Source organism: Alexandromys fortis, unplaced genomic scaffold (genome assembly GCF_014885135.2).
Source record: "Alexandromys fortis isolate MF-2015 unplaced genomic scaffold, M_Fortis_MF-2015_v1.1 scaffold_80, whole genome shotgun sequence".
NCBI classification, from domain to species: Eukaryota; Metazoa; Chordata; class Mammalia; order Rodentia; family Cricetidae; genus Alexandromys; species Alexandromys fortis.
This window is the reverse complement of record NW_026068174.1, coordinates 5,543,185-5,567,815: the sequence shown is the minus strand read 5'-3', so window position 1 is coordinate 5,567,815 and position 24,631 is coordinate 5,543,185. Positions and strand designations below refer to the sequence as shown.

Here is a 24,631-nt window from a genome sequence, read left to right as displayed (position 1 = left end):
TGTCGTGCCCCCCCCCCAACACCTTGTGCATTCTGCCCACTCCACCAGCTGAGTGCTCTGACAGCCCTTTTGCGACTGTAAGGATGGGGGCTGGGCGCAAACGGGTCACACGTGTGGGGGGGAGCATGCTCAGTGTGGGGTGCACCCACGTGCAGCCTGCTCTTAAGCTCCTAGCCCCCCTCCTCCTCCCTTTCCTGGCTATGAGAAGTCGCCCCCCCTCCCCCAAAAAAAAGGTCCTTACAAGAATTGGTTCCTGTATGTTATATGCATATGCTCTGAATACATACACACCCGTTGGGCGGCCCAGAAACATCGTTGATGCATACAAAACAGAGCAAGCTTGGGCTGGTGCACACAACACTGTGGTCACTCTTAACCAGATTCTTTGCTTTCTTGTTTGAAACAAGGATGGTGTAGTTTTAGTCCGGCAGGCAGGGAGTCACACTTGAGTGACCTCTCGGGCACCTGGCCTTCCATATTGGTGGTAGCGGGTGTACTTAGCGGGGATGTGGCCACAGACCCACCTGGACACTGACATGGACACAGAGGGGACCAGAAAACAAACCTCACCCCATCCCAGCCTCTGACCGCAAAGAGCAACGTGCCTGACGATGCTTCCTGTCTGCCCCAGTGCCCACCACGTCCTTCTCTCAGCTCCTGGACCACTCCCCAATCTGAAAGTGAAGGTCAAAGTGCCAACGGGTGTCTGGGTTGCAGAGCAGGCAGGAGAGGGCCGCGGCTCCTTTAAGAGCCCCCGTCCACACCGGCCGGCGCGCAGGCTTCCTCTCTCCTAGAGGCGCGGCCTCGGAGCGGAGCGGCGGGGCGGGGTGCGTGCGCCCCTCCCCCGGTGGGCAGGGCCTGCGCTGCTTCCTGCAGGAGCGGCCCGGGCCGCGCAGGGGGCGGGGAGAGCGGCGAACGGCGGCGGGGCGGCGCGGGGCGGCGCGGGGCGGAGGGCGCCCGAGGGCGAGCGGGCGGGCGGGCACGGCGGGTTCCGGGCCAGCCCCGGAGGCGGACGGTTGGCCGCGCGCGCGGAGCCTCGCCGGGGCCTTGCGGGAGCCGGGCCGGGCCGTAGGGCCGCCGCCGCCGCCCGGGCCCGCCGCCCGCGCCCCCCACGCTGGCCCAAAGGGCTGCGGCCGCGTCGCCGCTGAGGATGTCCCGGAAGGGGCCGCGAGCGGAGGTGTGTGCGGACTGCAGCGCTCCGGGTAAGCGGCGGGGACCGGGCCGGGGGCGGGACCGCACCGCAGGCCGCCGCCGGGCGGGCGCCGGGGCCTGGCGGGAGCGCCGTGCGGGGCCGGAGGGCGGGGCGGGGGCCACTGCGGAGCGGCGTCCTTGGCGGGAGGGCCGGCTGCGGGGGGCGCTGTGCGTTGGAGCCAGTGGACAGGAGGGAACCGCCTCCCACCTCCATCTCGGCATCCAGACGGAAGCGCCCGCCTGGGGTGGCAGGAGGGCCGTGGCGGAGGCCGGCAGGCAGTGGGAGGTGGGCGCTAGTATGGTTTGTGTCATCCCTGCCACCCCCGCGTCTTGCACCTGCTGCTCACATGGTCCGCGTGCCCGCCGGAGCGGTGGAGGGCAAGGGGCCTGGATACGGGTTTCTCGAGAGCACCTGACGGGGGTGGCTACTCTAGGACGCCCAGCCCGATTCCCAAGCCTGGGGCTCCTTGTAGGGCCGGCCCTATGTTCAGGGACGATCTTAAGTATGGGCATCTTCCCCGGAAGCATCTCCAGGCCTGCTGGTGTCTGGGAACAGCCAGACTCAGCTTTTCCTGTTCCGGGTAGGCCTGTTAAAGAAGGTGTGCTAGGTATTGCCTCAGTCCAGACACCGATTCCTCCTGCTCGCTAGCCCATTCTGGATAAGAGAAAGTGGTAATTGCTGCCTAGACTCCCCTTATCCGGCTGGCTCCTGGGCTGACAGGACTTAGACGCTGCTTCCTCCCTTCCTCTCAGCAGAGTTAGGTCTGAACTGTTTGAAAGCCCCCTGGCTTGCTGAGGAAGTGAAGGGAGGGCAGCAACTTAGCAGGCTGGTCCCTTAGTGAGAAGACACAGCCAGTGATGGGACCAGCAGCTGACCAGAGGAAGGAAGCGCTGGCCTTTGCCCATCCTCTGTAAAAGAAACTGGCTTCCCAGATGGGCCCGGGGCCTTCTGAACTCCATGGGGACTGTAGATGTGATTGAGAATGTGGGGTGTTGACTCTCAGTCACCCCTTAGAAGTCCCAAGTGTGAGCCCCACAGGGAGCGATGGTCCCTTGGTTCTTGTGGATAGCTGGCGGGGGCATGAACATGAGACCTCCGTAGGGTGTGAATGTTCTGTAAGTGCCTGGAGGATCTAGTTATGGATAGCTGTCCTGGCGCCTAGTTAGCTGGAGACTCTGACTCCCCTCCCCTGGTCGGAATGGAGGAGCTAGGTGTCTCTCCAGGCTGTTGTGCACCGCTGTGGGATGAGCCTAGGGGACCTAGCAGGTGCCATCAGGGGAGCCTGGGTTCCGGTGCTGCCTTTGTTTCCAACTTTACCCTGTGACCTATGGAAGCACTGTGCTCACTGGGGCCTCAGTTCCCTCAGCTCTAAAGCAAAGAGGGTGGAACAGAAATGGATTTTGAGGGCCCTCCCGTTCCCCAGTCTCCATCTCTGGCTCTGGAGCAGAGCCGCAAAGCTGTATCTTCCGTGTTGTCTGTGACTTATCTGGCTGGAGCCTCTGGGGACCCAGTGGTGCTAGGAGGAATGGGTGTGTTAGATGTTAGGCCGCTGAGCTCATAGCCCCCGGCCTCATCTGACGTAGGCAGGCCTGATCCAGAATGCAGACCAAGCATGTGTGCAGAATGGTGCCAGTCTTACTCGATATCCCACCTTAGTACCTAGTGATTGGCACACAGCAGCCACTCCCCTGTACAAGTGTTGTGTTTGTTAGGACTGCCCTACACCACACTGGCCCTGCCACACAGTGGCATTCTAGATCTGGCCTATAGCTTCCTGGACAAGACAGCCTGAGCATGCCCAGTATTCTCTTCTGTCACGTATATGATATATAGATATGTCATAGATAGATAGATAGCACATGTCTATATATCACATATCCCGTACACTCATACATCCCAGTATATCTCAGGCCCAAAGTCACAGTCACTGTGATAGAACTCTGCTGTTGGCTGGATATGCTGGCTCATGCCTTTAAACCCAGCACTTAGAGTTCTCCAAGCCAGCCAGGGCTGTGTAGTGAGACCATGAGGTAGGGTTATAGCCCTATTATAGTTTATTAACTTGGAGGGTGATAAAGGCGAGATGCTCAGAGACAGGTGTAAATATGTTGCAAGGCATCTGGACACACTGTGGCTGCTGTGATAATGCATGACACCTTACCAGGTGTTGTGCTCCTGCATGCCTTGGGAATCTAGGAAAAGGCCCGAGTCAGGGTGCACTAAGAATGTTGATTATCCCCTTTGCCTCTACCCACTCGACCTCATTGCCTTGGTTCCCATAACGTTGGCCTGGCTCTCAAGCATCCCCTTCTCAACACACAGCCTATACATCAGCCTTTCACTTTGATACACAGGTGTTAAGGGCTCCAGATACCCAGCCTATAGTGACCAGAGCTGACCACCAGCTGGGGAGATGTTACAGGGCATCCTGCAGGCTCATGCAGGACCGGTGGTAGGCTTTGTGTCTTTTTTTCTGAGACAGGAAAATTTTTCTCTGTGCAGCCCTGGAGGTCCTGGAACTACCCCTGTAGACCAGACTGGCCTGTAACTCAGAGATTTGCATGCCTCTTCATCCCGAATGCTGGGATTAAAGGTGTGCGCCAGCAACTTTGCTTCTTTTATTAGGGTACAACCTAAGTACAGCTTAGTGTCTGTCTTTAGTCTTTCTTTCCTTTTTGATTTTGAGACAGGGTCTCACTATAGACCAGGCTGGCCAAGAACACAGAGATCCGCCTGCCTCTTCCTCTCGAGTGCTGGGATTAAAGGCGTGCATTGCAATGCCTGGCTGTTCGTGGGTTTCAGACATGCGTGAGCCTGTGTGGTCATTAAGCTATTCAATGTATAGAACATTTCCATTACCCTCACAGCTGTCACCTGACCACACCCCCAACAGTAACCACCACTTTGACCTCTGTTCCCTTGGATTCCTCTTGCCTGCTTTCTGCATAGCAGATTTTCTTACTTGTTTTCCAAGAGTTTAGCCCTTAGCTTAGAGGGAGGAAGGCCTGAAGCTGGTCTTTATATATAGACCTGCTGGCCCTAGAAGCCACGGGTGGCTTTAGAAGGTGGCATGAACTAACTTTAGAGGCCTTCCTGTGGCTGGCACCAGTGTCCTCTCTGATACCTGGCCACATATACTAACCCTCACCTGCCTGCGGAGCAGCTAGAGGAAGGTGCGGCGTCCTCTAACCCTCACGTGTCCCCTTCTGCCCCAAGTTTGCAAGGAGCTTCTTAAGGCAGAAACCTTCTGTGGCCCTTATGCTTCAGAACTGGCAGAGATGGGGTTTGAATCTGGCTTGGCGGGCCAAGGTCATTTGGACCTAGGGTGCAGGTAGAATTGTTAGGGTGGACTTCCTATGTGTGTCATCCAAAACTGGCCCAGACCAAAACAATGTCCCCTGCCCACCCTTCCTGTTTGAGGTCACAGCTGAAGACTGGAAGGACCCTCCTCAGGCCAAGCAAAGCCTTAAAACTTGAGGCTCTGGGACCACTGGCCCTGGATGTCGAGCTGGTTCCTGTAGGCCTGGTTGGTGTCTCCGCAGGGCCACAGGCCGGGGTGGAGACCTCAGGGCTGCCCATTTCTGATCCTTGCCTGGGCGTCTCCCGACTCACAGGAAACCCTACCTCTTCAGCAAGAGGAATTTAGGCTGCATCACTTCCCGCTTCCTGCCTGGGCTGCAGGAGGTGACTGGCAGGCAGACCCCCTGACCCAGTGGTGTTTGGAAGTGGGGGAAGGGAGTTTTCCATGTGTGGGGGGGTCGGTTCTCATTGTTTGGGTAAAACCAACACAAAAGACTCTAGGGCTCCCCCTCTTGGCAGAGGTGGCTGGTTTCCTAGTCCTTAGAATCAACCCCCTCTCCTCTGGGGTGTGTAGTGGTCACTTTGTACATCCCTCATTGCCTTGTTTTGTGAGGTTCCAAAAGAAGCCTGGCTCCAAAGACCGCTCTTTTACTTCCTGTTTCCACACTGTATTGAGGGACAACCCCCCTCCAACATGGGTAGAGCTTAAGCCCTGACTCAGTCAGCTCCTGATTCTGGGAACTTTGATGGGGACCTTGGCTCCCAGGCCTGAGGATTGCCTTCCGCTTGCTCAGGATTACCTTCATCTCAGACCTGTCCAGCCCTTAAGAGTGCCCACTGCTGAATATCCTGAATTCTAATAAGGCAAGACAGAGAGCCAGCCCCACCTCCAGAACAAGGCTTCCTGAGCCTGGGTGGGGGCCTGGGCAGAGCAGAGTGTCCTGGGAGAGCAGCTCCCTGCCCCCACTCTGGACAGCACACAATGGCCGCTTTCTCCCCCATGACCTTTCCTTTCTGTAGCCTGAGCTGTGTGCAGCTGTCTCCTCCTCTTCTAGAGGGGCTTGGGGTGGTAGTAACCTTACTACCCTTGAGGACCCAGAAGCTTTTACCCATTTGTTCCCATTCCTGTTTCTCCCCAAGGACTGGGGAATGGCTCCCCATGCTGGTCCTGAGGCTGCAGGGGCCGAGGGCAGCAAATTTAGGCTTGGGCCGGTCTCTGACATTGAAGTGCCTGGCTCTGCATCCCCAGCAGTTCTGCTCAGTAGCTGTGTGACCTTGAGCAACCCCTTTGACCTCTCTGAGCCACTGAATCCCCAGTGCAAGCTAGCACTTGTGAAAGGAATCTTGGGCAAAAAATTACTTGGCCAGTAAATAGTGAAAATTCAGGCAAGGTTAGTTCCATTGCTCACTCTGTCCATAAGACTGCAGCCCACTGTGATGGTGGCATGAGGCTGTGGCCTCTCAGCTGTGCCAGAGTAGGGTTAAGAGCCATGCTGTCAGGCGGGGTCCAACAGGAGCATGCCCAGGTCTGTGTGGCATCAGGGTGATATCCCATAGGAGGCTCCTGCCTCCCTCTGGAATAGCTGGGAAACAGTCTTGATTCCTGAGGAGGGGCTGTGAAGCTGGTAGCTATGGCTGTGGGACAGGACACTGTACCCACTGAGGAGCCCTGGGGACCATGCATTCCCAGAGGTACAGGTCTTATAGGAAAGGGCTAGTGGCCAGTTTCTGGGCTCCTGGGGAGACTGAATGAAGTACCTGAAGCACTGAGCATACACCAGGCCAGAGTGGGTGCTGGGGAAGTGGTACCTCTCCTGTGGCGGCAGCTGACTTCCCTCCTCTCTCCCCCAGACCCCGGCTGGGCATCTATCAGCAGAGGTGTGCTGGTCTGTGACGAGTGCTGCAGTGTGCACCGGAGCCTGGGACGCCACATCTCCATTGTCAAGCACCTTCGCCACAGCGCCTGGCCTCCTACACTGCTACAGGTAGGGAACTGAACCAGACACTTGTCTTTCCCAGTGTGTAGTGCCCAGGTATCCCCAACCCCCTTCCTGTCCTCCCACAGACACACATATACGTGTCCATAATCTGCACCTTCCAGGAACTGCAGCCATCTAAAACAGTTTGTCCCTGAGCCCTTCCACCAAGCCCCGTTCCCTATAGTGTCTACTCATTAGCTTGGACTTAGTGTATTGAGCAAGTCATTTAGACTCTCTGAACCTTGGCAAACCCACCATGGTGAGCCAGCATGAAGTGCTAAACAGGACACATGACTTTGGGTGGCCTGACTGGATAGAGGTCAGCTATACCAGGCACACAGTAGGACCGTTGGTGGTATTTCCAGCTGCAGCAGGCACTCTGGGAATGTCCCCCCCAATGCCCAGCACGGAGTGGGCACTCTCTTGCTTGGCATCTCTTCTCCACAGATGGTGCACACGCTTGCCAGCAACGGGGCCAACTCCATCTGGGAGCACTCCCTGCTGGACCCTGCACAAGTGCAAAGTGGCCGGCGCAAAGCCAACCCCCAAGACAAAGTCCAGTAAGTGGGGCTGCAGGGGTGGTGGTCGGGGCCTGGAAGGTAGCTTTCCTGAGCTCTGCTCACATGGCCTCATGTGTGTTCCGTGCAGCCCCATCAAGTCAGAGTTCATCAGGGCAAAGTACCAGATGCTGGCGTTTGTGCACAAGCTTCCCTGCCGTGATGACGATGGGGTCACTGCCAAAGACCTCAGCAAGGTGTGAGGGGCCCCCCTTCCCACACCCATGTCACCCTGAGGCCTAGCCCAGGGCCGGGAAAACAGTAAGTGCAGGTCCCTGGGGGCCAGAGAAGTTTGCTCCATCATGCTGCTGGTAGCTAAGGGGCCTCCATGCCCAAGTGGACACACAGGGCCTTCCATCTGCCACTTGAAAGCTAAGAAAACTTGGGGTACTTGCTTAGCTGTTCAGAGCCGTCATTTCCTCACCAGTAAAATTGGAAAGGAATAACAGCGCCCCCCTCCGGCTGATGTGCTCCGAGCAGAGCACATGGAGGCTAGCAACCGCAGCTGTTACTCACAGGCAACATCCTCTAGCTGGTCGCCCTCTGGCCCGCCTGACATGGCCCAGTTTTGGCGAGGCTCCTTGGAGCTGGTAGGAGGACAGGAGCAGCCAGGTTGGGGGGAGGGTGGGGTTCCTTGGGCACACGTGCATCTCTCTCACTCCACTTAGCGCGGTCTGTCTGCTCCTGCAGCAACTGCACTCGAGTGTGCGAACAGGCAACTTGGAGACATGTCTGCGCCTGCTTTCCCTGGGCGCCCAGGCCAACTTCTTTCACCCAGAAAAGGGCACTACACCTCTCCATGTGGCTGCCAAGGCAGGGCAGACCCTGCAGGCTGAGCTGCTGGTGGTATACGGAGCTGACCCTGGCTCACCTGATGTCAATGGCCGCACGCCAATCGACTATGCCAGGTGAGAATCAGCTAAAGGGTGAGGCTCAGGTGGAGGGATTGGACTCTTGCTGTAGGGCTGAGCCGTGTCACCTCCCCACAGGCAGGCGGGGCACCATGAACTGGCAGAAAGGCTAGTTGAGTGCCAGTATGAGCTCACTGACCGGTTGGCCTTCTACCTCTGTGGACGCAAGCCCGGTGAGCAGAGAATGAGTTGGGCCTGACTAGGCCAGGCAGGTGGGACCTAGACACACCCAGCGGCAGGTGCCATAGTGACAAAGCCAGCTGGGGAACTGTGTTGCTAGGCAACTGGCTCCTGTGAAATTGCTGCAGGCTCTGGGTTGCTGCAAGCATGTTGGGGCCAAGGAGTGGGGGTGGGCCTGACTTGCAGCCAGCTTTCAATGCTCTTGGGGTATCCTGCCCTCCTCCTCTGACACTTGCAGGTGTCAAATCCTGCTCATGGTAGTGAGGTAGGCTCCTGGATGCTGGTGCCACCTGGCATCAGTGACTTGGCATTTTTATTTTTGTTCAGATCACAAGAATGGGCATTACATCATCCCACAGATGGCTGACAGGTGAGTGCCCACCTGATGCCCCTTTCCAGCTATTAGATGTCAAGGTGGCTTGACCCAGAGCTTCAGTGGCCTGGCACTCCACCCTATAGTGACTAGCAACACAGGAATTCATAGCCTAGTTGCCACCAATTATATATGCTAAGGAATGAGAAATGCCAGCTCAGCACACACCATGCCCCTGAGCCTTGTGATTCCTAAGTATCGGGCAGGCTTTGGTACAAAGGCCTGACTAGGTTAGATCACTTTGCTTGGACCTGTTGTGTCGCTGCTTCCAATAAAGGATTCCCTCTGTGGGGAGAAGATAGTTCTGGGAACTGGCTGACTTTGGGACTGCTAGCCGGGTCCCCAATATGCTCCCAGCTCGGCAGGAATCCCAAGGTAGTAATGGGGAATTTCTGCCTCTGATCTCAGAGGCCCCAAGATAGTGGAGGATACCCCCAGCCACTTAATCTGTTTTTAGGACAGATGTTGGCGCCACCTAGTGGTCCTCAGAGGGCTACAACTTGATGCCTAGCAGTGATCCCTGGCATTAGGAGAGGATTTCTACCACAACCTATGCAGACAAGTGGTCAGAATTGCCCTGTTCTAAGACCCCAAGACTTAACTATCCATCTCTAGTCTGATCTGCCTGGTGATGTATGTCTCCATGCATGTGTGTCTGTATGTATTGTCAGCTCATGCACATATGGACGTAGATTCAGTGGTTGTTCACTTAGCACCTTCTCAGAGCCAGCTGCTGCTCTAGGAACAGCAAGGTAACACAGACACCACCACTACCCTCGAACTACAACTCAGCCTGAAGGGACAACAGCAAGAGGGGCTAGGGCAGAGGTAGGAACTGCAGGCAGCTTATGTAGCACAGCATGATGTGAGAAATAAGACTGGAAAGAGCCAGGTGAGACGGACCCTGGTGGGGAACCTCAGCAGGAGTGGGACCATCCTGAGGGTGATGGATGTGATGTAGGAGGCTCTGCTACTGCCTGACCTCTCTGAGCCTTGGTTATATCATCTCCGTACTTTCCTTTGGGGAATGTCGAGAGTAAATACAACAAACGCAAAGTATTTAGCGTACTTTTTAAAGAAAGCATTGTGAGTTATGGTTTGTACGTGTTACTATTGAGCTGTTTTAGGGCATAATATAGCCAGGCATGTTAGCACTCTGACCACTGGATGAGAAAGGGATCTAGAGGTAAGCCTAGAAGTAAAGAGATAGAGATTTCTAAAAGCCCAGACCAGAGGAAATGAGAGCAGAAGAGGTCAGTGTGGCTAGGCTCTGAGGTAGAGGAGGGAGACCTTGGGTGGCTCCGTGAGCTGACGGTGAACAGAGGAACCCGTTGAGGAGACGTGGTCCTTGCGCTCTCTGTGTTGGGTGTGTGTGGTTTGTGTCTGAGCTGGAGTGCGCAGGCCAGTGTGCCTGCTCCTGGGTAATTGCTGCTCTGTCCTGTTCTTCCCTCTGCTGCCATCCTGGATTAGATCTCGGCAAAAGTGCATGTCTCAGAGGTACTCGCACCTGCCAGCTGCAGGCCAGGGGGAGGCTTGGTGTGTGGCCTCGGGGTCTCAGCTCCCTGAGCTCCCTGCATGCTTGGGGGGCAACCAGCAGGGGCTTGGCTGTCTCTCACATCTGGCCTCTCCTTCTCTGTTCACAGCCTGGATCTGTCTGAATTGGCCAAAGCTGCCAAGAAGAAGCTGCAAGCAGTGAGTCTGCCTCCACAAGCTAGGACTACTTAGAGCTGCCCTCCAGCCCCGTCACCCCCTCCACCACCTTCCCGTGCCCTTGTGTTTGATCCTGGTTCTGCCCTCCAAGTGTGCCCAGAGAAATGGCCTGGACTCCCTTCTTCCTTGCATATGAAACCTCACTCGCCCCTCAGTTGTGAGACAGGCTGGGTGACACAGGGGTCATGTGCTTCCCCGAAATCACACATCTTCCTAACAGACCTGGGTCCCCTTCTCTGCCTCTAGCTCAGCAACCGGCTGTTTGAGGAACTGGCCATGGATGTGTATGATGAGGTGGATCGGAGAGAGAACGATGCCGGTGAGTGGGCACCCCCTCCTTCAGTGAGTAAGAAAGGGTGGCTGGGGTGGGGGCTGCTCTTGAGTCCCTGCCATCCCTGGCTGAGCAGTGTTGAGCTGTGGGCAGCCAGTCGCCTCCCTCCCTGCCCGACCAGGCACTGGAGCTCATCCTGCTCTGCCGCCTCCCACTTTGGCTGTCTCCCCAGCCCTGCTCCACCCCACCCCCACCCCACCCCACCCTGCATCATCTTTCCTGGCCACAGCCAGATTCCAGCCCAAACTCTGGGTCTGGCCTGGTGGGCCCTGCCTTGTTGTGTTTGTCAGTGGGCGGGCTTCACTGGGCCTTGCCCAGCTTTTGTGTTCGAGGAGACCCTGCTTCCTGCAGCACTGGCCCTCTGGGAATAAGCAGGGCCTGGGGGCTCTGCTTTCTCCACCTCTTCTCTGAAGCCCTGCTCACAGCGGGTGATCTGCTCCCTGCCCCTCCCCCACAGTGTGGCTGGCTACCCAAAACCACAGCACCCTGGTGACGGAGCGCAGTGCTGTGCCCTTCCTGCCGGTCAACCCCGAATACTCAGCTACTCGGAACCAGGTAAGGAGAGATGGGCAGGAGGCCTGGGTGGTTTCCTTTCTGGATCCTCTGCCCTTCCTTAGCTTAAAGCCAACTCTCCTGAGGCCTCCCTTAGGGTCTGACTGGCTTTGGGATTTGGGGAATGGGATGAAGCTATTCTTTAGTACTGATGGGTATTGTAGCCTCCTTCTGGGGGTTCCCCTGGGTGCCTTACGCCTTTGCTGGCCTGGGACTGGCACACTGCTCACTAGCCTGTGACACAGGGTTGAGGTATTTTTAGCTGTGAACAGATGGGGGGCCAGGGTCCTGCTTTGCTGCAGTATTTTAGCCCGTGGGCTGACCAGAGCGGCCCCTCATGCTGACCTTGCCTTCTCTGCCTTGCAGGGACGACAGAAGTTGGCTCGGTTTAATGCCCGAGAGTTTGCCACCTTGATCATTGACATTCTCAGTGAGGCCAAGCGGAGACAGCAGGGCAAGAGCCTGAGCAGCCCCACAGGTGGGGACCTCGCACGAGCCGGCCACAGCATTGTCAGGCCTCGGCGCCTCCTTTGCTTGGGATAAACAGTGTGGCTGAGCAAGCCCTGTGTGACAAATCTTGTGTCTTCAGACAACCTCGAGCTGTCTGCACGGAGCCAAAGTGACCTGGATGACCAGCACGACTACGATAGTGTGGCTTCTGACGAAGACACAGACCAGGAGCCCTTGCCCAGCACAGGCGCCACTCGGAACAACCGTGCCAGGGTCTGTGCACTGACCCTGCTGTCCCTTCCCATTCTCCTCCAGACCCAGCTTCATGTCATATTATAGCTCAGAGTCCTGAGACCAAATGAGGTGGTCATCTCTGCCTCCGACTGGCTTCTGTCTCTGCAGAGTATGGACTCCTCAGACCTGTCCGATGGGGCCGTGACGCTGCATGAGTACCTGGAGCTGAAGAAGGCGCTGGCCACCTCCGAGGCCAAAGTGCAGCAGCTCATGAAGGTCAACAGTAGCCTGAGTGACGAGCTCCGGAGGCTGCAGAGAGAGGTAAGCACTGTGGCTGAGGGAGGGGTAGAAAAGCATCCAAGGCTCTGGGAGTATGGATAGCCCCTTCCCAAAGGTGGTACCTACTTTGACCCAGAGTTGGGCACCACTGTGTACACTCAGATCCACAAACTGCAGGCAGAGAACCTGCAGCTCCGGCAGCCGCCAGGGCCAGCACCTACACCCCCACTTCCCAGTGAACGGGCAGAACACACACCCATGGGACCCGGTGGAAGCACCCATCGCAGGGACCGCCAGGCTTTCTCCATGTATGAGCCAGGCTCTGCCCTGAAGCCCTTTGGAGGTGCACCTGGGGACGAGCTCACCACACGGCTCCAGCCTTTCCACAGCACTGTGAGCAGCCTGTGGGTCTTGTGGGCAGGGGAGTGAGGGTCGCACTAACAGCCTGTCATGACATTCTGTGCTACCTCCCACAGGAGCTGGAAGATGATGCCATCTATTCGGTGCATGTCCCTTCTGGCCTTTATCGGGTAAGCAGGACCTGGGGAGGAGGGTGAGCCCTGTACCGGTGACACACCAGCCCCTGACTGCAGGTGGAGACTGACTCTAGCCCTGTCTTGGCTTTCAGACCCGGAAGGGGGTGTCTGCCTCTTCTGTGCCCTTCACTCCCTCCTCCCCACTGCTGTCGTGCTCCCAGGAAGGAAGTCGCCACACGGTAATTTCCATCGCAGCGCCCAGGACAACCTTGTGGGCTCTTGAGGTCCAGGAATGTATACTCACCATAACCTTGCCCTCCATCCTCCAGAGCAAGCTTTCACGCCATGGCAGTGGTGCAGACAGTGACTATGAAAACACACAAAGTGGGGACCCTCTGCTTGGGTGAGACACCCGTGGGTCTCTACCCAGCCCTTCCTTCTAGCACCTGAAGGGGAGGTGGTGAGGACCCAGCCGTGCAGCTGGCTGGAACGGCTCCTTTTCTCTTCCCACCTGGGCCTAGACTGGAAGGGAAGCGATTCCTAGAGCTGGGCAAGGAGGATGAGCTGCACCCTGAGCTGGAGAGCCTGGATGGAGACCTAGACCCTGGGCTCCCCAGCACTGAGGATGTCATCCTAAAGACGGAGCAGGTCACCAAGAACATTCAGGAACTGTTGCGGGCAGCCCAAGAGTTCAAACATGACAGGTAGGATGGTCACAGGTTCATGTTAACTTCTTTGTACTTGGGGGGAGGGTTAATGCTAGGATCCTAAGAGTCTGAGAAACCCCTCATCTGATTCCTGCCCTCCCCTGACAGCTTCGTGCCCTGCTCAGAAAAGATCCATTTGGCTGTGACTGAAATGGCCTCTCTCTTCCCAAAGGTACACAGCCACAGAGAAGCCGAGTGGGAGGGCCTTGCATGGAGGGTGGGGCAGATGCAAGTGACCTGTGTGCCACCTGGGTGGAGGTGAGCACCCTGAGCCACAATCTGTCTCCCGGCTTAAAGTCCAGGGTTCGACCTTTCCTTGCCCCTCCCTCCAGAGGCCAGCCCTGGAGCCTGTGCGCAGTTCACTGCGGCTGCTTAATGCCAGCGCCTACCGGCTGCAGAGCGAATGCCGGAAGACAGTGCCTCCAGAGCCTGGCGCCCCTGTGGACTTCCAGCTGCTGACTCAGCAGGTGATCCAGTGCGCCTATGACATCGCCAAGGCTGCCAAGCAGCTGGTCACCATCACCACCCGAGAGAAGAAGCAGTGACCACTCTCCCTGCCCTTACCCACACCCTGGGACCTCACTGGCCATGGGAGCTGGGCCACTCCAGACACTAACCCACCCCCAACAGAGCCACTGGCACAAGTGCCCTTAGTGCCGCCATTCTCCTCTGGCATCCAGGTGCCCTGGTGCCCACCCCCTCAGTCCCCAAGGATGGGAATGTGAGGTGGCAGGAGCTTCTGTCTCCCACATTCCATGCCCATCACCCTGTACATAGCATCCTTACCCTACTGATGTGCAGGAGCCTCAAGGAATTCCTCTCGGCCCCTCACCCTGCCTTCCAGGGTACCCTCAGCAAAGAGTGGGACAGGGACACTCCACATGGGGCAGCTCCGCCTACTGCACCCTATCCCCATGAGCCAGTTTAGCCCTAGGGGGGCTGAGCAGGGGCATCCCCTTCGTTTGTACATTATCTCTGGATGTCTCTGCCCTGTAGCCATCAGCCCCTTCTTGCTGCTCTTTCATGCCAAATGGCCCCTGCCTAGAGCACAGGTCCCAACTTGTGTGCCAGGGTCCCCAGCAGCAAACACTGGAAAGTCTTTCTTCTCCCCTAACCCTTTATTTTAACTTTGTGGTAACTGAGTGTCCCTGTGTGCCTGCAACTGAGTATGTGGACGGCAGTGCCGTTCCAGAGACCTGGCCCACCTGGAGCTTTGAGGGGTAAGGGACCAGCATTGGGGGTCAGTGCCCCTCTCCCCTACCTGGACAGAGGGATTGTCAGGGTAGCCAGCTGTGGTCCAGTTGCTGCTCCTACTTGTGCCCCTACACTATAAACGTAAAAGGAAAACCACTTCCCTCCATCTCTCCCATCCCCATGGGAAGTGTGCTGGCCAGGCAGAGCACAGAGCACCCGAGCCTGGGGCTGGCTCCCCAGGGTCCCCAACTCAGCCCCTCTCCCTAACACCTCTGCAAGGCCAGCACCCACATCACTACCTGCACCTACAGTGACCCACCCCCGGAAGCCTGGGGATCTGGCTACAGCTGGGAAGGCTGGCAAGACACTGACAGCACCCACCAGCTATTCTCCCCAACCACCTTCCCCTAGGTGGCCCAGCCCTACCTGTGGTGGTGGGTAGCTGTCAAGACGTGTGTCATGTACATTTGTATCAAAAATAAATAAGTGACCATGTGCCATTTCTGATGTCTTAGAGGTTGGAGGTAGGGCCTAGTACAGTTGTTGGTTCTGGTCAGCATCCCTGTCACTTACCAAGTCCGCAGTCCTTGGGCTGCTGAGGCCGGATAGCAAGTTTAAGGCTGTCTTGAGCTACAGAAATTAGGGATGGAGAAAGATGCGTGTGTATTGAGTGGGGGAGACCTGCAAAAAAGATAAGCAAGTGGATCGTGCCAGCACCTGAAGCGACCCTAATAGCCAGGGGATGCCCGCTGCCCAGCTCGACTAAGTTTCCCGAGGGCCAGTGACTTGAAAGAGTGTGGCTGAGGGCAGATACATTCGCCCAACTCCGAATTCTACCAAAATAATTTAATTAGAAACGGGAATTTGCATCAGGGAAGCTAGGACACTCTAACCAAATGAAGCCTCCAGGGCCTCTTCGCCTGCCGCCAGGGGGCGCCCGCGCGCGGCCCACGTGGCAGCGGACACTGAAGGGGGCGGAGCCGCTCAGTCTGAGCTCTCTGAGTCAGGGCCGCTATCCGGTGTGGGCGGGAGCAGGGGCCGTCTGCGAGACCGCTTGATCCGGCGCGAGGGCAAGGGCAGCCTCCGTTTCAGCACCGCTGTAGGAAGGCGAGAGGTCAAGGGCAAAGAATTCATGAGGCTGGGGACACCTGCCGGGGGCCTGGGGGGTCTTCTCACCAGCCACTGTGTCCTGGCTGTCTGCTGTGGGCCCCCAGTAGATGCTCTCGCTCCTGCGGAAGTTCCGGTGCAATCGCGTGCAAAGCGTGGCCAGGGTGAGCAGGACCAGCAGGAAGGTCAGGGCCATGGCAGCCCAAGCAGCCTCTTCGGTGCGTGGAGTGGGGCCTCGGGCTACCCGAGGAGGCGCTGCTGCTCGAGGAGCTGGGGAAGCTTTGCCCGGGCAGGCACAACCCCCTAGATTGCCTTGCCCACTGGGCGTCTGAGCCTCTGTCTTGGACCTATCATTGCCTCCAGGTCCCCTAGTCATCAAGGAGACAGGGGCCACAGATGAGGTTCCCAAAATGGGTTGCTGGGCCTTCGGGCTCTGTGAAGAGGCCAAGGAAGCCTTCAGGCCTGAGGGAGTGGATTGGAGACCAAGGGCAGCCCGAAGCCTCCTCCTCTTGACAACACGGAGAGAGCGCCGACCGGGTCCTCTAGGTGTCGCCTCTACACCAGGAGGTCGCCAGCTTCGCAGAGCAAAGGCCAGAGTCGGGGCCTAAAGAGAATAGAGGAGTCACCCTCTGGCCTGCTTTGCTAATCCAGTGCTCCCACCACCAAGCCTGGGTCCAGCCCCTCACCTGTACACACCGTCTCCCACAGAGCTCCCCTCTGCTGGGAGCTGGCATCATGGGAGTGGGCCCAGAAAGAGTGTCAAGCAGAAACCACACACTCTTTCTCTGCTTCCGCCGTCGCCGCCTCTTCAACCAGTGGGCAGCCCAGGCTGGCTCTACCCGAGCCATCTCCAGTGCAGTCCCCCATGCTCTCACCACCAGGGGCTATGAAAGAAGGGAACTTAGATCTAAGACGACGCAGCAGCCCTGCGTTTCCCCTAGGGACTGCACCCTTATGCAGAACAGTAGCTTTTTTTTTGGGGGGGGGGGGTTGGGACAGGGTTTCACTGTGTCCTGGAACTATAAAAACCAACTGGCCTTGAACTCAGAGATCTGTCTGCCTCTGCCTCCAGAGTGCTGGGATTGAAGATGTGACCCACCATGCCCGGCTTTTTTTTTTTTCCTTACATTTTTGTTTTCTCTTTGTTTTTGGCACACCGCTCACTGACCACTTACCCGGGCCCAAGTGAGATTGGAATCAGGAATGAGTGTGGGCTTAGCCACACACACATGGGCCAAGAAAGCAAGCTGGAACTTCAGCCAGGGGTGGGCACAGGGGTGGTAGAGGAAGGCGACACCATCAACCTAAAGGAAGAGTGGAAACATCAAGCCAGGCCCAGCTCTCTCCCGGATGCCAGGATGAAGGGGTTATCAGAAGGTGCCCTTCCACTTCCAGGGAGGGAGAAGGACCTTGGGTACTGATGTACCCCCTCTCCTCTGGATGCACCTCTTCTTTCCGTCAGGTGCAGCCCCTCAAAGTTAAGCCTCTGGGCAAGACAGCACGGCTAATTGGCTCTCTTAGACTCAGAACAAGCTCCCTTACCCCTACCCATGGTGCTGGGGATCAATGCCAGGGCCTTCTTACCACTGATCTACATCCCTGGCCCTCAACAGTCTTGACTGTATTTCTCCGAATGCAATAACGGCTCTGCAAATCTAAAATCTAGACTCTAAGTATATCCTCAGATGAAGATCAGGTTCTCTACCTGCTGATTTAATACATGCAGTCTCCCAGGAGTATCCAAACACACACGACTGCAGTCTCAGGATGCTAGATGCTATAAAAGATACCAAAAAATAACTTCTGGACCCTCAGGAATGTATAAGAAATGCAGTTGGGTCAGGTAGTGGTGGTGCACGCCTTTAATTCCCATACTCAAGAAACAGATGCAGGTGTATATCTTTGAGTTCGAGCCCAGCCTGGTCTAAAGAGTGAGTTCCAGGACAGCAGGGCTGTCAAGGTGAAACCCTGACTCAAAACCAAACAAACAAACAAACGAAGGAAGGAAGGAAGAAAGAAAGCAAAGAAAAAGACAAGGAAGGAAAGAGAGAAAGAAAAAGCCATGGAAAGTTGAGTGTAACAGAGCTCACCTGTAACCTAGTCACGTGAAGCATTGGTAAGAAGACCAAACTTTCAGGCCAGCCTAGGTACACAGTGACTACCAGGCCAGCCTTGGCTATGAAGCCCTATCCCAAAAGACCAGAGAGTAGAGGAAGAGATTCAGGGAAGAAAAAAAAAAAAAAACATACAACTCATGGGTATGTGTGGGAGGCAGGTAGTTGGGAGGGAGAGGGCTTGGGCTCTAGGGGCTGGATCCCTACAAATGCTCTCCCAGCAAGCCATATCCTCAACTGCCTTTCCACTCTTTCCTTAAACTTTGAAACAAAGTCTCACCAAGTTGCCCAAATTGGACTTGAGTTCACTTTCAGTCCTCCAATCAGCTGGGATTGTAAAAGCCTGTGCCGCTAAGTCCAGTTTGCTTAGTTAACTGTGATCACAGAGTCAGGATAACATTGGGCAGGTTTTGGGGTTCAGGTGGCGCTGTGACTACTGCAGGGAGTTTGGGAATGGTTGGAGGTGAGGAGCTGCAGGGTGTGGAGCCGAGCATTCTGACTCCTGATGGCCAGTAGAAAATAAACCAGAGAAGTAGGAATTGAGCCAGAATTCCTATGTATGAGGGCCCATTGTGACCAAGATAAACTAATTGAAAAATCAGGTGAAGATAATTTAACAAATCTTCACAAGGCAGGCAGGGGAACTCAGCCATGACAGGTGGGCTATAATCAGACGGGTTCTGAACACTGAAGTAACTTAAAAGAAGGACCATGTGCAATAATGAGGTAGCCAAATCTGAGTGTGTCTGCTATAATCCCGGCCCTTCAGGAGGTGGAGGCAGAAGGATCAGGAGTTCAAGATCATCCTTGGCCACATAGCAAGTCTGAGGGCCAGTTTGGGCTACATGTGACCCTGTCTATAAAGGGGGGGGGTAGTAGTGATATGGCTGGCGTTTAAGACCATTTGCTGCTCTTGCAGAGGATTTGGATTCAGGCTCCAGCATCCACATGGCAGCTCACAACCAACTCTAGCTCCAGTTCCAGGGGACCTGACAACTCTCCTGAACACATATACACACAGGCAAAATTCATACTCACAAGATAAACCTAAACGAATTTTTAAGAAGAAAAATATTCTTGAAAGTTGAACCCAGTTTACAACACAGTAAAGCGTACACTCCTAACCCGATACAATATTTTGTGATCCAAAGCGCTCTCACACTATTCGTTCACTTCGTAAAGCTGAAGGGACAAATGCCAACTCTAGCAGAAAACTAGAGCACAAGAGAGCTCTCGGTCACACCTGGCACCAGGATGCGGGCTGGTTTTGCCACCTTCAGAGCTCCACACGTCTAGCCACTCAACAGCATCCCTGACTCTGCACTACAGAGCTGTGGCCCACTGTCTGTCACCTGTCCAGGAATGGGCAACTGCAAGCCTTTCCTCGTTTGCACAAAGTGGAGCTTTGGGCTGAGAGCCGAGAGACGGAGGTAACCTTCGAGGAGCACTCTGCCTTCAGGGAAGGATACACAGATGGGCCCCTCGGTGTACTTACCCGCCCTTGTCTCACCTGCGTGTAAGTCACTCTTGGTAACACCTACACATGGGGAAAGAAGAGAACAGCTGGGGACTTCGAGACTGGGGTGAAGAAAGGGACAACCAGCCCCAAGGCCTGAGCTGAGATGAAGACGCTGGAGACTGAGGGCAAGAGGAACCAATAAACATCCCACGAGGGCTGATCACCGAGGGTGCAGCGAAGCTATTCGTACCCCTCCCGTCCTCGGCCCTCCAGGATTCCTACCTGTGGAGGCAGAGGCCACAGGCCCTTGGGACAACGGGTTCCTGCCTCCTCCGCAGTCTCAGCCACCACCACCTGTGGGTCCAAGGCGCAGAGCTGGGCGTTGGCCTCTGCTAGGGCCCCGCCCTTTTGGTTCCAGGACTGGGGGCGCAGACCAAGGGAGGAGCCTCCGAATCCCCTCGCGCGCGCCACTCCTTCCAGGACAAAGTTATAGCAAAGCGCTTTGAGATCCCTCGGCCAAGGCCTTACCAAGAGTCGGTCGCCTTACCTCGCAAAGACTCAGGAGCCCCACCAGGGCTACCAGAAGCAACCGGGGCGGAGGTGGAAGAGGAGGAACCATTTCAGCAGGGTCAGCAGTCCCGCCAACCAACAGCCGTGTCGCTCGCGCGGTCCCGCGGTCCCGAGCCGCTCGCGCGTCCACGCAAACCCCGGCTCGCTCACAGTCCTGCCCCCTCCTGGCCGGCCCGCGGGCCCCGCCCCGCCCACCGCCAGGCACGCCCCCGTCCCGCCCACCTCCTGGCCGGCGCACGCGTCCTGGGCCCAAAGCCGGAAAAGTTGTGAGCCCCTAAGGATCACTCAGTCTCCACGCCGGCTGGACCACCTCCCTCGCCCGAGGTGCGTCTCGGCGCGTTTGCCCGGCCTGCAGAGCGCAACTGCATCGCCTGGGCGGATCTGGGAACCCGGCAAAGGGAGGGAAATTAGATCCCTAAGGACTGGGTGACCCAGGCGGAGATGTGTGTGCTCTTCTGGCAAACCCGCTAAGCACTCGGTGTGCCTTCAAGGGCCAGAATTACGAAATCCTAGCTGTCCCGAGAGAGTGTCGACTTGGAGCGCTTCGCCTTCACGCTGCCCCATTCCTGCCCTTGCTAATATGAATCCTGAGCACCGAACTCTCACCGGGGGTCTTAGCCCTTCTTACCTCAGGCCCAGAAGTCCGGGAAGTCTTGTCTCCCGTGTCTGCTTTGTTCCCCACCTTCTCCCGGTTCCCGCCCTCGTTCTTTGCCCAAGGGTGACGTGCGAGACCCTGACTGGTTCGGATGAGTTCGAAGAGCTCCAGTGCTCAGCTGAGACTGCACTGGAGAGCTGCAATGAACGTAAGAAGCGGGGTAAGGATTGAGACGCCCAGTCCAAAAGTTTGAAACAGAGGCCTGCATGATGGCTCAGTGGGTGACGATGCTTGCCCCAGTCTGACAACCAGAGTTCAGTCCCTGGATCCACGTGGTGGAAGGAGAAACTCGATTCCAGCAAGTTGTCCTCTGACCTACACACACATCCACAACTAAACGTAATAAAAAAAATTGATTCGAAAAACAACAAAAACAGTTATTTCAGGCATCTCCCACGTACTCCGATTTACAAGGGGAGGATCCTTGGCAAGAATGACCAGATGTTGATCTGACCAAAAAGAACCACTATGCACTTCTGCCATGGCCCCATCGTGGAGCAAGGCACCCCCAATCCTCTCCCTTAGTTTATTCTGCCAAACTTGAGGCTGTTTCTTCTGCAACCCTTCCTAGTGAGAAGTGGTGCCAGCCCATGGAGAGTATCCTTGGCGGGTGGGCTGGGGAAGCCAGAAGTGACAGCGTGCCAGCGCCCTGCATGACCTCCAGAGAAGCGACAGCCTCCCCCTGAAACCCGTGGTCAGGGTCAAACGCTGCGGTCGGCCTCTAGCCAGGTGCAGACACCCCAACACCCAACCCTGTGGCGTTATCGCGCAGCTGTGGGTCCTGGCTAGGGCGATGTATGGCTCTGGCTGCAGATGCAACAGCGCGTGGAAAGTGAAGCCAGCGAGGGACCAGCGCTTTGCTCTTTTCTTGCTTTTTGCTACCCATCAATAGCGGATCCCGAGGACTCAGAGACCGAGGGTCTCCTCTGGCAGCCAGACTTCATAGGGGACCGGAGTAGGAGCAGGCACCTCGTGCTCACTCAGGCCGCCAAGCCTCAGTCTCCCCAAACCTTTACTGACTCGCCTCCTTATTCCCCTCGCTTCTGGTTCGGCCGCACGTCCCCGCTCCCCCTTTGTGGCCGGGATCTCTTTCACCCTCTGCTCCAGCTTGTCGCAATCGCTGTACAAAGGGCTGGGGGCGGGAGTGGGGGGCGGACAAGGGGAGCTCGACCCGAACTGGCTGTCTCCGCCCGGCCGCGACCAATCCGGAGAGCACGCGCCCTCCCGCTAGGGAGGACGCTGGGCAGCCGCGGGCCTCCGGGCGGAGCCGCGGGCAGAGCCGGGAGCCCGGCGAGAGGGACAGCTCCACTCCTCGCCGCCCAGTGCCGCCCGCCGGAGACTGTCCTGCCAAGCCATGCCTCCGTGGGCGGCCGTCCTCGCGCTGCTGCTGGCGGCGCTCGCTCTGCTCCTCCTGCGCCCCTGGAAGCGCGCCGTCGGAGCGCGGACCTCGGTCCGGGACCAGGAGGAGCAGGAGGTGGTGAGCAGAGGCCCCACGGCTCAGTTCAGCGACCGGCGCGAACCGCTCCCCGGGGGCTGCTGCCTGATTTGCAAGCCCTCGGCGCTGGCCCAGTGCCTACTGCGCGCTCTGCGACGCTCGGCGGCGCTGGAGCCCACCCCAAGCTCCTGGCTGTCGGGGCCCCACCTGCAGACCTTCTGCCACTTCATCCTGCCCGTCGGGCCAGGTCCTGAGCTAGCCCGTGAGTACCTGCAACTGGCAGATGATGGGTTGGTGGCCCTGGACTGGGTCATAGGACCTTGTGCCAGGGGCCGCAGGGTCACTAATACTGGAGGCCTCCCTCCTGTGCTGCTGGTAATCCCCAATGCGTGGGGACGCCTCACCCGCAATGTGCTGGGGCTCTGCCTACTCGCTCTGGAGCGCGGCTACTACCCGGTCATCTTCCATCGCCGCGGCCACCACGGCTGCCCGCTGGTCAGCCCCCGTCTACAGCCTTTCGGGGACCCGTCCGACCTCAAGGAGGCGGTGACTTACATTCGCTTCCGACACCCGGCGGCCCCCCTATTCGCGGTGAGCGAGGGCTCGGGGTCTGCGCTCTTGCTGTCCTACTTGGGGGAGTGCGGCTCCTCCAGCTATGTGACCGGCGCCGCCTGCATCTCGCCGGTGCTACGCTGTCGCGAGTGGTTCGAAGCTGGCTTGCCTTGGCCCTATGAGCGTGGGTTCCTGCTGCACCAGAAGATCACTCTCAGCAGGTGGGTACCGGAATAGAAGTCTACAGCTTCTGCCTGGTATGGAACCAACCACAGGTAGATTGGGGCAAAGTTACCACACGGTTTCCAAAGCTGTTCAAACCCCATAATGGAGACAGAACTAGGAAAGTGGGTTCCAAAGCCATAGACAGCTTCATGGCCGCAGTCGGCATCATTCTATCACAGCAAGGCTTCCTGCCAGGGCCCCATCAGTTCATCTCAGTCTCAGGTGTCCTAGCAACCGGTGGTCAGCAGAGGCCTGCACCTGACATTTACCACTTGGTGCTTAGCCAGGATAGGTCGGCAAACAGAGCTCTGGAAGCAATCGCAGCTGATTATCTGTCTGAATGTTTACTTCTGACTGAGCTGGGAGCGGGCAGGAATGAGAAAGGTGGCATTTGATTTATTAAGATTCTTTGAACTGACAGATGTTGTACATATTTCTAGGTGAGTGCACAACACTTAGCTGTTTGTCCTTTTTGAGACAAGGTCTCCTATAACTCAGGCTGTATAGCTGAGGTGCTGCTGAACTGCAGAGATTCCAGGCATCAGGCACCACACAGCTACCAAGACAGTGAGAAAAGGAAGAAAGGAAGGGAGGAAAAACACGATAGCAAAATACTGAACTTTTAAATCTCAAAGTAGAACAATTTTAACACCAGGCAAAACTGTTCCATAGAAAACACTTGAATGACATTTCCAGTCTTTCCTAAGAGATGGCGGAGTGAGTTCAGAGCTGTGCTGGCGGCAAACAGAGACACCCAGGACATGGGGGAAGGCCCAGCTGGGGTCAAATCCTGAGTTTACAGAATGTTAGCTAGCCCCTTTAAGACTCACTTCCCCTCCAGTTAAATGAAGTTAATAATAACCCCTCCGCAGGTGGCTGTGGTTATTAAATGAAAACACGAGAATCTGACAGACATCAAGTAGAGGCCAGTGGTGGCAATTAGGATTTTTTTTTTTTTTTTTTTTTTGCCACTTTACCTCCTGTTTTGAAAAGGTCAAACACTGAGGCTGAATGAGAAGCAAGAGGTGCTGCCATGGCAACTCAGGGGTTTGGTACAGGGTAAGCTCATCCAGCTTAATCACCATGGTTTCCACTCCCAGATGACCAGCACCAGTGTCTACCAAAGGCACCAGCCAGAAGTTGGGTAAAGGAAACAAAGAGGAAACCCGTGCCTTTGGGAACCACCCTTCCCATGGAAGTCTGGGGTTGCAAACTTGGGCACAGATATAAATTCAACTGGCGGAGGCTAAACTAATCTGCCTAAAGGATCAAGCAGAGCTGCCCATCCTGGCTTCCTTGTGACCCGTCCAGACCCTCTCCAGGGAGCTGAGACAGCGAAGTGGTCCCTCTTCCTAGTACAGCAGTTTGCAGGCCTCTGCTTGGGAAGGCATCTAGTAGATTAGAAATCCGTTGTTTTCTCTGCCACCGAGCACTTGCTAAGATCACTTACCCCCGGTGTACCTGACCAAGGTCATTACGCCAGGCATGCACGGTAACACAAAACCACAAAGGCACCAGGCAATAGTGGCCTTTAATCCCAGCACTCAGGAGGCAGAGGCAGGCGGATCTTTGTGAATTCAAGGCAAGCCTGGTCTACGAGCAAGTTTCAGGACAGCCAGGATTACAGAGAGAAACCCTATTGTGAAGAAAAATAAAAACCAAAACCAAAAACATCCACAAAGGCAGTGAATGGTCTAAGACGGGGATGGACTGCAGGAGAGGCATCGGCTCTGGTCTGGATGGTCCAAGACAGTGGGTTCTCTCAAGGTGCTTCCGTGGACACAAGTCATGAGTTCCTCGGAGAAAATCAAAAGTTGAAGTTACAGGGAGGGCCATCCTTATAGATTAACAGCTGCGAAGGCAAGTGCTACCTCTGGGACAAGTGACAATGCTGGTGGCAGGTGTGACCGAGAAGGAATAATCACCCTATGGAGAAGTCAAACATCTGGAGAGATGACTCAGTGGTTAAGCACCCTTGCTCTTACAGAGGACCCTGATCCAATTCCTGGCACCCACATAGCAGCTTAAACCATCTGTAACTCCAGTTCCAGGGGAGCCAACACCTTTGCATGGGCACATGGTATATATA

General features: G+C 56.4%; 3 protein-coding genes across 9 annotated transcripts in view; 2 read left to right on the top strand and 1 right to left on the bottom strand.

Moving 5' to 3' along the window:
• The first annotated feature begins 923 nt into the window (after positions 1 to 923).
• Git1 (GIT ArfGAP 1) lies at positions 924 to 14,920 on the top strand. 2 transcript variants are annotated; one of them, XM_050128614.1, is made up of 20 exons: positions 924 to 1,202; positions 6,344 to 6,477; positions 6,919 to 7,031; positions 7,120 to 7,225; positions 7,719 to 7,936; positions 8,018 to 8,112; positions 8,447 to 8,489; positions 10,136 to 10,184; positions 10,449 to 10,521; positions 10,991 to 11,088; positions 11,452 to 11,563; positions 11,675 to 11,808; positions 11,938 to 12,090; positions 12,226 to 12,441; positions 12,525 to 12,578; positions 12,677 to 12,763; positions 12,854 to 12,927; positions 13,046 to 13,228; positions 13,340 to 13,403; positions 13,564 to 14,920. In XM_050128614.1, exons 1-20 carry the CDS (start codon positions 1,151 to 1,153, stop codon positions 13,774 to 13,776), a joined length of 2,271 nt encoding a protein of 756 aa, XP_049984571.1. In that variant the 5' UTR covers positions 924 to 1,150; the 3' UTR covers positions 13,777 to 14,920. The 2 variants fall into 2 exon arrangements, with proteins under 2 accessions (XP_049984571.1, XP_049984570.1); XM_050128613.1 differs by having other exon boundaries at positions 925 to 1,202; positions 12,211 to 12,441.
• A 336-nt stretch (positions 14,921 to 15,256) lies between these two features.
• Positions 15,257 to 20,443, bottom strand: Tp53i13 (tumor protein p53 inducible protein 13). Of its 6 annotated transcripts, none has more exons than XM_050128622.1 (7): positions 20,305 to 20,443; positions 19,388 to 19,457; positions 19,157 to 19,183; positions 16,708 to 16,836; positions 16,219 to 16,416; positions 15,602 to 16,136; positions 15,257 to 15,522 (listed from the first exon to the last, which is right to left on the bottom strand). In XM_050128622.1, exons 5-7 carry the CDS (start codon positions 16,378 to 16,380, stop codon positions 15,410 to 15,412), a joined length of 810 nt encoding a protein of 269 aa, XP_049984579.1. In that variant the 5' UTR covers positions 16,381 to 16,416; positions 16,708 to 16,836; positions 19,157 to 19,183; positions 19,388 to 19,457; positions 20,305 to 20,443; the 3' UTR covers positions 15,257 to 15,409. The 6 variants fall into 6 exon arrangements, with proteins under 6 accessions (XP_049984579.1, XP_049984578.1, XP_049984573.1 ...); XM_050128621.1 differs by lacking the exon at positions 20,305 to 20,443 and adding an exon at positions 19,653 to 19,948 and having other exon boundaries at positions 19,142 to 19,183; positions 19,388 to 19,459; XM_050128616.1 differs by lacking the exon at positions 20,305 to 20,443 and adding an exon at positions 19,653 to 19,896 and having other exon boundaries at positions 19,388 to 19,459.
• A 1,105-nt stretch (positions 20,444 to 21,548) lies between these two features.
• Positions 21,549 to 24,631, top strand: part of Abhd15 (abhydrolase domain containing 15) — a 6,621-nt gene continuing 3,538 nt past the window's right edge. The window contains exon 1 of the mRNA XM_050128615.1: positions 21,549 to 22,538. Within this exon, the coding sequence (XP_049984572.1) occupies positions 21,685 to 22,538 (854 nt within the window). The 5' untranslated portion in view covers positions 21,549 to 21,684. The remainder of the gene's footprint in view (positions 22,539 to 24,631) is intronic.